At 47.4% G+C, this 13,480-nt stretch overlaps 1 protein-coding gene and 1 pseudogene across 4 annotated transcripts in view; one reads left to right on the top strand and one right to left on the bottom strand.

Moving 5' to 3' along the window:
* OIT3 (oncoprotein induced transcript 3) overlaps positions 1–13,480 on the bottom strand; it is a 42,309-nt gene that overhangs the window by 7,058 nt on the left and 21,771 nt on the right. For all 4 annotated transcript variants that reach the window (XM_063780763.1, XM_016918537.4, XM_016918539.4 and 1 more), the window contains one exon: positions 1,350–1,765. In XM_063780763.1, coding sequence (XP_063636833.1) covers positions 1,350–1,765 — 416 coding nt within the window. The remainder of the gene's footprint in view (positions 1–1,349; positions 1,766–13,480) is intronic.
* LOC107966722 (nucleophosmin-like) lies at positions 10,340–11,375 on the top strand (annotated as a pseudogene).

Below are 13,480 nucleotides of genomic sequence, written 5' to 3'. Positions count from 1 at the left end.
CCATCAGTACCTCAGGACACCTACAGATCCCACCAAGGATCCTTAGGAAATACCATGGAACTCTCTTTTGTATAAAACAAGTGCAGGGGCCAAACATGGTGTCTCACACCTATAATCCCAGCACTTTGGGAGGCCAAGGCAGGAGGATCACTTGAGCCCAGGAGTTCAGGACCAGCCTGGGCAACAAAGTGAGACCTCGTCTCTAGAAAAAAAAGAATTAGCTGGGCATGGTCATGCGCATATGGTCCTGGCTACTTGGGAGGATGAGACAGGAAGATCACTTGAGCCTGAGGATCAAGGTTGCAGTGAGCTGTGTTTGCACCACTGCACTCCAGCCTGGGTGACAGAGCAAGACCCTGCACTGCCCTCCACCCCTGAAAAAAACTAAGCACAAAGCCAAACTGCTATATCTATGTCTTTCTTCTAAAATCTACCAACTATTTCTTCTCTGTCCTTGACTACCAAACTTCTTAAAAGAGGAATTTATGTTTGCTGGCTCCTTGTTCCCTGCACTCTCAGCCACATGAACGGGATCTCACCTCCACCTTCACACATGCTCTGCCATCTCCTAGCAGGTTACTCAATCCTACAGTTTCATCTCTAAATCTGGTGATTCCCTGTCTTTCAGTTCTAGTCCAGACTGTGTTCCTGAGTCTAACTGATAATGCATTTCCACTGAATGCCCACTGAATTTCTCTTCCTAGACATCCTGCAGGTATCTAAAAAATTAAATTATTCAATATGTCATTTTGAATGACCAAATTCAGTATTTTAACCTCAAATCTGCTTTTCTATATACATCTTTTCACCTTGGTTAATGGCATCTAGTCAGTCACCTGGGTTAGACCACTTGGAGCCTTTTTTTTTTTTTTTTTTTGAGATTTTAGGAGTTTCATTCTTGTCACCCAGGCTGGAGGGCAATGGTGCGATCTTGGCTCACTGCAACCTCCACCTCCCGGGTTCAAGCGATTCTCCTGCCTCAGCCTCTTGAGTAGCTGGGATTACAGGTGCCTGCCACCACACCCAGCTAATTTTTGTATTTTGAGTAGAGACAGGGTTTCACCATGTTGGCCAGGCTGGTCTCGAACTCCTGACCTCAGGTGATCCACCCGCCTTGGCTCCCAAAGTGCTGGGATTACAGGCGTGAACCACTGCACCTGGCCTAGGGAGCCACTTTTGACTCTCCTCTCCCTCACTAGTTTTACCTCCAAAATGTCAATAAGTGGTTCCTGAACTAATAAAGAGCTGACAGTGGTACCATGCAGTTTTAGTAAATGACTGGGTGTGCTGTGAACTTAGAGGCCGGATGTGAACTAGGGGTGATGAGACCATTCCTGCAGCAGCATTACCCATCCCGGATGAGGTAGTATTTCAGGACCCCGTCGATCTTGGAGGTGGGGGTGGCAAAGCAGCTCTCCACCAAGCTTTCCAAGCCGCTCACGTGCACCACGGGCTCAATGCCAAAGTAGAGGGAGTCACGAAGCTTGAGGGTGGGCAGAGCTTCCCGGTAAGGCTCTTCAAACTCATTGTCCTTGAAGATCTCCAGAGTGAATGGGAAGATCCCATGATTTCGGCTCATGATTTCCAGTGGGGAGTTTCGAAGGTTGGGAACGTATCCTTCAGAAATGGTGTACAGGCGTGGAAACTCGCAGGTCACCGGGATCAGCAGCTTGCTGGTTCGGATGATGAAGTCCCCGCTGCTCCCCGGGGTCTGCTTGGGTAGACCTGTCACGAGGTTGCTGGCCACAATCTTGTCATTCACCACCTGAGCCAGGCCAGGGTGAGGAGAGGAAAGAGATTGTCTGTTTGTTTCTACAGAGTTTTTTTTTCCCCTCCTCTCACCTTAACATTCTATCTACCTCAAAACACATTAGAGATTTGGTTGCCTAAGGATGAAGTTTTGTTTTGTTTTTTTCCCACTGCCCTCCTCTTGTTATCAAGCCATCCTGACTGTTAAGAGTCTTAGCTCTACCAAAACACAGCCAGACTGCTTCTTTAAGTGGGACCCTGATCTGCTCCTTATCTCTGAGGGGGACCTCCCAACTGGGGCCTCCAACCGGCTCTGCCCATATTCTCTGGCAGACAGAGTTTTGATTTCTACCTGGGATGGAGTGCCAAGCGGGAGGGGGAGGCTGTTTGGACAGTTGTTTGGACAACTCAGCCATTCCAGCCTGTGGGGTGTCCAAACTGTCTGAAAGTGGAAGCAGTACCCCAGCATGGCATAGCTACTCTAGGAAAGCATGGCCACACTGCTTCTTTAAGCAGGTCCTCGATCCTGTTTCTCCTGGATGAGTGAGATCTCCCAAATGGGGTATCCAGCCACCTCCTATAGGTGTGTTCAGGTCAGCAACAGGTCTGTACCCCACTGGGATGGAGCTCCCAGAGGAAGGGGCAGGCCACCATCTTTGCTGTTTCAGCAACTTAGCTGTTTTAGCCTCCAGGCTTTGGAGAGCTCAACCTGAGGAGGGGGAGGTGAAGGAAACGGTACCACAGCACAGTTCAGTTGCTCTATGAAAGCAGGGCTAGACTGCTTCTTTAAGCAGTTCCCTGATCCTTTTCTTCCTGGCTGGGTGAGACCTCCCAACTGGGGTCTCCAACCACCATCTACAGGTATGTTAAGGCTAGCAACAGGTCTGTACCCTGCAGGGATGGAGCTCTCAGAGGAAGGGGCAGGCTGCTATCTTTGCTGTTTCACAGCCTTCACTGGTGATACCAGATACTGGAAAATCTGAGGTGACTAGGGACTGGAGCAGATGCCCAGCAAACCACAGCAGCCCTACAGAAAAGTGGCCAGACTGTTAAAAGGCCGGGGGGAAAGGCCAGGCATGGTGGCTCACACCTGTAATCCCAGCACTTTGGGGGTCCAAGTCACATGGATCACCTGAAGTCAGGAGTTAGAGACCAGTGGCCAACATGGTGAAACCCCATCTCTACTAAAAAATACACAAAAATTAGCCAAGTGTCATGGCAGGGGCCTGTAATTCCAGCTACTCAAGAGGCTGAGGCAGGAGAATCGCTTGAATGCAGGAGACAAAGGTTGCAGTGAGCTGAGATTGCACCACTGCACTCCAGCCTGGGTGAAAAGAATGAGACTCCATCTCAAAAAAAAGTGGGAGAACAAAACCCCCAAAACCCCATCCAAAGGTCAGCAACATCAAAGTTTGAAGGTAGATAAGCCCTCAAAGATGAGAAAGAATCAGTGCAAGAACACAGAGAACTCAAAAAGCTAGAGTGCCCTCTCTCCTCCAAATGACTACATCACCACTCCAGCAAGGGTTTGGAATGGGGCTGCAGCTGACATGGCTGAAATAACAGAAGTAGACCTCAGAATGTGGATAAAAACGAACTTCGCTGAGCTAAAGGAGCATGTTCTAACTCAATGCAAGGAAGCTAAAAATCATGATGAAATATTGTAGGAGCTGACAAAGAAAATAGCCAAGATAGAGAAGAACACAACCAACCTGACAGAGCTAAAAAAACACAATACAAGAATTTCATAATGCAATTGCAAGTATTAAAAGCAGAATTGATCAAGCAGAGGAAAGAATCTCAGAGCTTGAAGACTGTCTTTCTGAAATAAGACAGGCAGACAAGAATAGAGAAAAAGGAATAAAAAGGAATGAACAAAACCTCCGAGAAATATGGGATTATGTAAAGAGACTGAATATATGACTGATTGGGGTACCTGAAAGAGCTGGGAGAATAAAACCAATTTGGAAAACATATCTCAAGATATCCATGAGCACTTCCCCAACCCTACTAGACAGGCCAACATTCAAATTCAGGAAATGCAGAGAACCCCAGTAAGATACTCCACAAGAAAATCATCCCTGAGACACAAAATCTTCAGATTCTCCAAAGTTGAAATGAAAGAAAACATGTTAAGGGCAGCCAGAGAGAAAGGCTAAGTCACCTACAAGGGAAGCCCATCAGACTAACAGTGGACCCTTCAGCAGAAACCCTACAGGCCAGGAGAGACTGGGGGCCAATATTCAACATTCCTAAAGAAAAGAATTTTAACTGGCTGGGCGCAGTGGCTCACACCTGTAGTCCCAGCACTTTGGGAGGCTGAGGCAGGCGGATCACTTGAGGTCAGGAGTTCGAGACCAGCCTGGCCAACATGATGAAACCCCGTCTCTACTAAAAATATAAAAATTAGCCAGGGATGGTGGCACACACCTGTAGTCCCAACTACTCGGGAGGCTGAGGCAAGAGAATCGCTTGAACCTGGGAGGCAGAGGTTGCATGTGCTGAGATCATGCCACTGCATTCCAGCCTGGGAGACAGAGCAAGACTCTGTCTTAAAAAAAAAAAAAAAAGAAAGAAAGAAAAGAAAAGAAAAGAATTTTCAACCCAGAATTTCATATCCAGCCAAACTAAGCTTCATAAGTGAAGAAGAAATAAGATCCTTTTCAGACAAGCAAATGCTGAGGAAATTTGTTACCACCACACCTGCCTTACTGGAGCTCCTGAAGGAAACACTAAATATGCAAAGGTAAAACCACTACCAGCCACTACAAAAACATACTGAAATACACAATGACAGGATCAAATCCACACATAACAATACTAACCTTAAATGTAAATGGGCTAAATGCCCCAATTAAAAGACACAGAGTGGCAAACTGGATAAAGAGTCCAGACCCATTGGTATGCTGTCTTCAAGAGATCCATCTCACATGCAAAAATACACATAGGTTCAAAGTAAAGGGATTGAGGACAACTTATCAAGCACATGGAAAACAGGAAAAAGCAAGAGTTGCAATCCTAGCTTCCAACAAAACAGACTTTAAACTAGCAAAGATCAAAGAAGACAAAGAAGAATGTCACATAATGATAAAGGGTTCAATTCAACAAGAAGAGCTAACTATCGTAAATATATATGCACCCAACACAGGGGCACCCAGATTCATAAAGCAAGTTTTTAGAGGCCTTCAAAGAGACTTAGATTCCCACACAATAATAGTGGGGGACTTTAACACCCCACTGACAATATTAGATCATCAAGACAGAAATTAACAAAGATATTTAGGACCTGAACTCAGCTCTGGATCAACTGGACTTGATAATTATCTACAGAAGTCTCCACCCCAAAACAACAGAATATACATTCTTCTCATCACCATATGATACTTACTCTAAAATTGATCCATAATTGGAAGTAAAACACTCCTCAGCAAATGCAAAAGAACTGAAATCATAACAGGCTCTCAGATGACAGCACAATCGAATTAGAACTCAAGACTAAGAAATTCACTCAAAACCATACAATTACATGGAAATGTAATAACCTGCTTCTGAATGACTTTTGGGTAAATAATGAAATTAAGCAGAAAACAAGAAGTTCTTTGAAACTAATGAGAACAAAGGTACAACATACCAGAATCTCAGGGGCACAGGTTAGGCAGTGTTAAGAGAGAAATTTATAGCACTAAATGCCCACATCAAAAGCTAGAAAGATTTTAAGTTAACAACCCGACATCACAACTAAAAGAACTAGAGAACCAAGAGCAAACAAATCCCAAAGCTAGCAGAAGACAAGAAATAACCAAAATTAGAGGTGAACTGGAAGAGACAGAGACACAAAAAACCATTCAAAAGATCAACAAATCTAGGAGCTGGTTTTTCCAAAAAGTTAATAAAATAGGCCACTAGCTAAACTAATAAGGAAGAAAAGAGAGAAGAATCAAATAAACACAATCAGAAATGATAAGGGGGATATTACCACTGGCCCCACAGAAATACAAACAACCATCAGAGAATATTATAAACACCTCTATGCATATAAGCTAGAAAATCTAGAAGAAATGGATAAATTCCTGGACACATACACCCTCCCAAGACTGTGAATCCCTGAACAAACCAACAATGAGGCTCTGAAATTGAGGCAGTAATAGCCTACAACCAAAAAAAAGCCCAGGACCAGACAGATTCACAGCTGAATTCTACCCCCTGTACAAAGAAGAGCTGGTACCATTCCTACTGAAACTATTTCAAAAAATTGAAAGGGAGGGACTCTTACTTAAGTCATTCTATGAGGCCAGCATCATCGTGAACCAAAATCTGGCAGAGACACAACAAAAAAAGGAAACCTCAGACCAATATCCTTGATGAACATTGATGCAAAAATCCTCAACAAAATACTGGCAAACTGAATCCAGCAGCACATCAAAAATCTTATTCACCACGATCAAGTAGTCTTCATCCCCAGGATGCAAGATTGGTTCAACATATGCAAATCAATAAATGTGATTCATCACATAAATAAAACTAAAGGCAAAAACCATATGATTATCTCAACAGATGCAGAAAAGGATTTCAATAAATTTTGGCATCCTTTCATGTTAAAAACGCTCAATAAACTAGGTGTTGAAGGAATATACTTCAAAATAATAAGAGCCATATATGACAAACCCATAGCCAACATCATACTGAATGGGCAAAAGCTGGAAGCATTCCCCTTCAAAACAAGCACAAGACAAAGATGCACTCTCTCACCACTCCTATTCAACATAGTGTTGGAAGTTCTGGCCAGAGCAATCAGGCAAGAGAAAGAAATAAAGGGCATTCAAATAGGAAGAGAGGAGTCAAACTATCCCTGTTTGCAGATGACATGATTCCATATCTAGAAAACCCTATCATCTCAGCCCAAAAGCTTCTTAAGCTGATAAACAACTTCAGCAGTCTCAGAATACAAAATCAATGGTGCAAAAATGCCGGCATTCTTATACACAAACAACAGTCAAGCCGAGAGCCAAATCACAAATGAACTCCCATTCGCAATTGCCACGAAAAGAATAAAATAACTAGGAAAACAGCTAACAAGAGAAGTGAAAGATCTCTAAAAGGAGAACTATAAACCACTGTTTAAAGAAATCAGAGATGACACAAACAAATGGAAATACATAGGAAGAATCAATATTATTAAAATGACCATATTGTCCAAAGCAATTTATAGACTCACTGCTTTCCCATTAAACTACCACTGATATTCTTTGCAGAAAAATCTATTTTAAAATTCATATTGAATCAAAAAAGAGCCTGAATAGCCAAGGCAATCCTAAGCAAAAGAACAAAGCTGGAGGCATCATGCTACCCAACTTCAAATTATGCTACAGGGCTACAGTAATCAAAACAGCATGGTATTGGTACAAGAACAGACACAGATCAATGGAACAGAAAAGAGAACCCAGAAATAAGACTGCACACCTACAACTCTCTGATCTTCAACAAACCTGACAAAAACAAGCAATGAGGAAACGGTGCTGGGATACCTGGCTAACCATATGCAGAAAATTGAAACTGGACCCCTTCCTTACACCATATACGAAAATTAACTCAAGATGGGTTAAAAACGCCCCTCTCCCCTCCCCCTCTCCCCTCTCCCCTCCCCCTCTCCCCTCTCCCCTCTCCCCTCTCCCCTCTTTCCACGGTCTCCCTCTGATGCCGAGCCGAAGCTGGACGGTACTGCTGCCATCTCAGCTCACTGCAACCTCCCTGCCCGATTCTCCTGCCTCAGCCTGCCGAGTGCCTGCGATTGCAGGCACGCGCCGCCACGCCTGACTGGTTTTCGTATTTTTTTGGTGGAGACGGGGTTTCGATGTGTCGGCTGGGCTGGTCTCCAGCTCCTAACCGCGAGTGATCCGCCAGCCTCGGCCTCCCGAGGTGCCGGGATTGCAGACGGAGTCTCGTTAACTCAGTGCTCAATGGCGCCCAGGCTGGAGTGCAGTGGCGTGATCTCGGCTCGCTACAACCACCTCCCAGCCGCCTGCCTTGGCCTCCCTAAGTGCCGAGATTGCAGCCTCTGCCTGGCAACCACCCCGTCTGGGAAGTGAGGAGCGTCTCCGCCTGACCGCCCATCGTCTGGGATGTGAGGAGCCCCTCTGCCTGGCTGCCCAGTCTGGAAAGTGAGGAGCGTCTCTGCCCGGCCGCCATCCCATCTAGGAAGTGAGGAGCACCTCTTCCCGGCCGCCATCACATCTGGGAAGTGAGGAGCGTCTGTGCCTGGCCGCCCATCGTCTGAGATGTGGGGAGCACCTCTGCCCTGCCGCCCCGTCCGGGATGTGAGGAGCGTCTCTGCCCGGCAGCCATGTCTGAGAAGTGAGGAGCCCCTCCGCCCGGCAGCCACCCCGTCTGAGAAGTGAGGAGCGTCCTCCCTCCTCGTCCGGGAGGGAGGTGGGGGGGTCAGCCCCCCGCCCGGCCAGCCGCCCCGTCCGGGAGGTGAGGGGCACCTCTGCCCGGCCGACCCTACCGGGAAGTGAGGAGCCCCTCTGCCCAGCCAGCCGCCTCTTCCGGGAGGGAGGTGGGGGGGTCAGCCCCCCGCCTGGCCAGCCGCCCCGTCCGGGAGGCGAGGGGTGCCTCTGCCCAGCCGCCCCTACTGGGAAGTGAGGAGCCCCTCTGCCCGGCCAGCCGCCCCATCCGGGAGGGAGGTGGGGGGGTCAGCCCCCCGCCCGGCCAGCCGCCCCATCCGGGAGGGAGGTGGGGGGATCAGCCCCCTGCCCGGCCAGCCTCCCCGTCTGGGAGGGAGGTGGGGGGATCAGCCCCCCGCCTGGCCAGCCGCCCCGTCCGGGAGGGAGGTGGGGGGATCAGCCCCCCGCCCGGCCAGCCGCCCTGTCCAGGAGGTGGGGGGCGCCTCTGCCCGGCCGCACCTACTGGGAAGTGAGGAGCCCCTCTGCCTGGCCAGCCGCTCTGTCTGGGAGGGAGGTGGGGGGGTCAGCCCCCCGCCCGGCCAGCCGCCCCGTCCAGGAGGGAGGTGGGGGGGTTAGCACCCCGCCTGGCCAGCCGCCCCATCCGGGAGGTGAGGGGCGCCTCTGCCCGGCCGCCCCTACTGGGAAGTGAGGAGCCCCTCTGCCCGGCCAGCCGCCCCGTCCGGGAGGGAGGTGGGGGGGTCAGCCCCCCGCCCGGCCAGCCGCCCCGTCCGGGAGGGAGGTGGGGGGGTCAGCCCCCCGCCCGGCCAGCCGCCCCGTCCGGGAGGGAGTTGGGGGTTCAGTCCCCCGCCCGGCCAGCCGCCCCATCCGGGAGGGAGGTGGGGGGGTCAGCCCCCCGCCCGGCCAGCCGCCCCGTCCGGGAGGGAGGTGGGGGGGTCAGCCCCCCGCCCGGCCAGCCACCCCGTCTGGGAGGGAGGTGGGGGGATCAGCCCCCCGCCCGGCCAGCCGCCCTGTCCGGGGGGTGAGGGGCGCCTCTGCCCGGCCGCCCCTACCGGGAAGTGAGGAGCCCCTCTGCCCGGCCAGCCACCCCTTCCGGGAGGGAGGTGGGGGGGTCAGCCCCCCGCTGGGCCAGCCGCCCCGTCAGGGAAGTGAGGGGTGCCTCTGCTCGGCCGCCCCTACTGGGAAGTGAGGAGCCCCTCTGCCCGGCCAGCTGCCCTGTCCGGGAGGGAGGTGGGGAATCAGCCCCCCGCCCGGCCAGCCGCCCCGTCCGGGAGGGAGGTGGGGGGGGTCAGCCCCCCGCCCGGCCAGCCGCCCCGTCCGGGAGGTGAGGGGCGCTTCTGCCCGGCCGCCCCTACTGGGAAGTGAGGAGCTCCTCTGCCCGGCCACCACCCCATCTGGGAGGTGTACTCAACAGCTCATTGAGAACGGGCCATGAAGACAATGGCAGTTTTGTGGAATAGAAAGGGGGGAAAGGTGGGGAAAAGATTGAGAAATCGGATGGTTGCCGTGTCTGTGTAGAAAGAGGTAGACATGGGAGACTTTTCATTTTGTTCTGTACTAAGAAAAATTCTTCTGCCTTGGGATCCTGTTGATCTGTGACCTTACCCCCAACCCTGTGCTCTCTGAAACATGTGCTGTATCCACTCAGGGTTGAATGGATTAAGGGCGGTGCAAGATGTGCTTTGTTAAACAGATGCTTGAAGGCAGCATGTTTGTTAAGAGTCATCACCACTCCCTAATCTCAAGTACCCAGGGACACAAACACTGCAGAAGGCCGCAGGGTCCTCTGCCTAGGAAAACCAGAGAACTTTGTTCACTTGTTTATCTGCTGACCTTCCCTCCACTATTGTCCTGTGACCCTGCCAAATCCCCCTCTGCGAGAAACACCCAAGAATGATCAATAAAAAAGAAAAAAAAAAGTTATTTACTTCTAATTTGTAACAATCCATGTTTCCAGATCTAGGCAGCTGGCATGCCTGTTATGTGGGATAATGTAGCTTTGTGAAAGTTTTATGTATTATGTGGGATAATGTAGCTTTGTTAAAATCAATAAATAGCCAAGTTTTTCCTCAAAAAAAAAAAAAAAAAAAAAAGATGGGTTAAAAACTTAAGTGTACCCTGGTGTGATTCTGTCCTGTGCGGCTGTTCTCTTGAGCAGTGGTGGTTTATCTCCATCCGCCTTCTCTCCCACCTAAGTGTGTGCCGCCACCCGATGGAAGATTCGATGGACATGGACATGAGCCTCCTGAGGCCCCAGAACTATCTTTTTGGTTGTGAATTAAGGCTGACAAAGATGATCACTTTAAGGTGGATAATGATGAAAATGAGCACCAGTTATCTTTAAAAACAGTCAGTTTAGGGGCTGGTGCAAAGGACGAATTGCACATTGTTGAAGCAGAGGCAATGAATTACGAAGGCAGTCCAATTAAAGTAACACTGGCAACTTTGAAAATGTCTGTATAGCCAACTGTTTCTCTTGGGGGCTTTGAAATAACACCCCCAGTGATCTTACAGTTGAAATGTGGTTTAGGGACAGTGCATATTAGTGGACAGCACTTAGTAGCTGTGGAGGAAGATGCAGAGTCAGAAGGTGAAGAGGAGGAGGATGTGAAACTCTTAAGTATATCTGGAAAGCAGTCTGCCCCTGGAGGTGGTAGCAAGGTTCCACAGAAAAAAGTAAAACTTGCTGCTGAGGAAGAAGATGATGATGATGATGACGATGAAGAAGATGAAGATGATGATGAAGATAATGATGATAATGATGAAGATGACGAGGAAGCTGAAGAAAAGCACCAGTGAAGAAATCTATACAAGATACTCCAGCCAAAAATGTACAGAAGTCGAATCAGAATGGAAAAGACTCAAAACCATCATCAACACCAAGATCAAAAGGACAAGAATCCTTCAAAAAACAGGAAAAAACTCCTAAAACACCAAAAGGACCTAGTTCTGTAGAAGACATTAAAGCAAAAATGCAAGCAAGTACAGAAAAAGGTGATTATCTTCCCAAAGTGGCAGCCAAGTTCATCAGTTATGTGAAGAATTGCTTCCGGATGACTGACAAAGAGGCTATTCAAGATCTCTGGCAGTGGAGGAAGTCTCTTTAAGAAAATAGTTTAAACAATTTGTTAAAAATTTTCCATCTTATTTCATTTCTGTAACAGTTGATATCTGGCTGTCCCTTTTATAATGCAGAGTGAGAACTTTCCCTACCATGTTTGATAAATGTTGTCCAGGTTCCATTGCCAAGAATGTGTTGTCCAAAATGCCTGTTTAGTTTTTAAAGATGGAACTCCACCCTTTGCTTTGGTTTAAGTATGTATGGAATGTTATGATAGGACATCGTAGTAGCGGTGGCTGGACATGGAAACGATGGGGAGACAAAAATATACACATGAAATAAAACTCAGTATTTTAATAAAGTAAAAAAAAAAACCTTAAATGTAAAACCCAAAACTATAAAAATCCTGGAAGACAACCTAGGCAGTACCATTGGAGACACAGGCACAAGCAAAGATTTCATGATGAAGATGCCAAAAGCAATTGCAATAAAAGCAAACATTGACAAATGGGATCTAATTAAACTAAAGAGCTTCTACACAGCAAAAGAAGCTATCATCAGAGTGAACAGACAACCTACAGAATGGGAGAAAAATTTTTTTCTCTGATGAAGGTCTAATATCCAGCATCTACAAGAAACTTAAAGAAATGTATAAGAAAAAAACATTAAAACGTGGGAAAAGGACATGAGCAGACACGTCTCAAAAGAAGACATACATGTGGCCAACAAGCATATGAAAAAAAAGCTCAACATCACTGATTATTACAGAAATGCAAATCAAAACCACAATGAGATATCATCTCACACCAGTCAGAATGGCTACTATTAAAAAGTCAGAAAATAACATGCTGGTGAGGTTGTGGAGAAAAAGGAATGTTTTTACACTGTTGGTGGGAGTGTAAATTAGTTCAACCATTGTGGAACACCGTGTGGTGATTCCTCAAAGACCTGAAGACAGAACTACCCTTTGACCTAGCAATGCCATTACTGGGTATATACCCAAAGGATTATAAATCATCCTATTATAAAGACACATGTAATGCACGTGTATGTTTACTGCAGCACTATTCACAAGAGCAAAGACATGGAATCAACCTAAATGCCATCAATGATAGGCTGGGTAAAGAAAATGTGGTACATATACACCATGGAATACTTGCAGCCACAAAAAAAGAATGAGATCATGTCCTTTGCAGGGAGTGGATGGAGCTGGAGGCCATTATCCTTAGCCAACTAACACAGGAACAGAAAACCAAATACCACATGTTCTCACTTATAAGTGGGAGCTAAATGATGAGAACACACTGACACATAGTGTGGAACAGCACACACTGGGGCCTATCAGAGAGTGGAAGGTAGGAGGGGGGAGAGAAGCAGGAAATATAGCTAACGGGTAGTAGGCTTAATACCTGGGTGATGAAATAATCTGTATAACCAACCCCCATGACACACATTTACGTATGTAACAAACCTGCACATGCTGCACATGTACCCCTGAACTTAAAATAAAAATAAAAATAAAACTAAGCTTCAAAGACAGTATGGTATACGAGAGTAAGAAATGATCTGTGGTCAGGAAGGGATGAGTGCGATGAGAGTAGAACTCATTAGGGGCTGACATCTTTCCTCACCCATCATTCCCATCTTCATTTACCCGTCCTTCAATGCCTCACTCAAACTCATCTCTTCTATGAAGCCCCTCAGGTTTACCATGTACAGTTGATGCCCATTATTCATGGATTTAGTATGTGTGAATTCACCTAGCAGCTAATATTTATGTATAACCCCAAAATCAGTACTCACTATGCTTTTGAGGTTATTCACAGAATGTGCACAGTGGCACATTCCCAGCTGAGGTCCAACAAGGCACCACTGCCTTCTTGTTTTAGCTCTCATTGTAAACCAGGATCCTTTTTGTGATCTACAGAATGGTATGTTTTTTGCATGTTTGTGCTTTCGTGGGAGATTTTGCTGTTTAAAGGGACCCCCAAATGCAGTGCAGATGGGCTATCTAGTGATCCTAAGCACAAGGAGGCTATGAGATCCTTACAGGGAAAATGGGAAAATATGTGTTTGATAAACTCCAGACATGAGTTGCGGTGCTGCTGGCCATGAGTGCAATGTTAATGAATCTATAATGTATGTTAAATAAGGTATCTTTAAACAGAAACACACACAGAACAAGACTGTTAACTGATCAGTTAACAAAAATGTTGCAACCAGAGGATTACAGGAACCTAACCCAGTGTTTCCCCTAGGAGCAATACTTAAT

This window comes from Pan troglodytes, chromosome 8, assembly GCF_028858775.2.
Source record: "Pan troglodytes isolate AG18354 chromosome 8, NHGRI_mPanTro3-v2.0_pri, whole genome shotgun sequence".
Classification (NCBI taxonomy): Eukaryota; Metazoa; Chordata; class Mammalia; order Primates; family Hominidae; genus Pan; species Pan troglodytes.
Note: the sequence above shows the minus strand (reverse complement) of the source record. Positions and strands in the feature narration are given on the sequence as shown.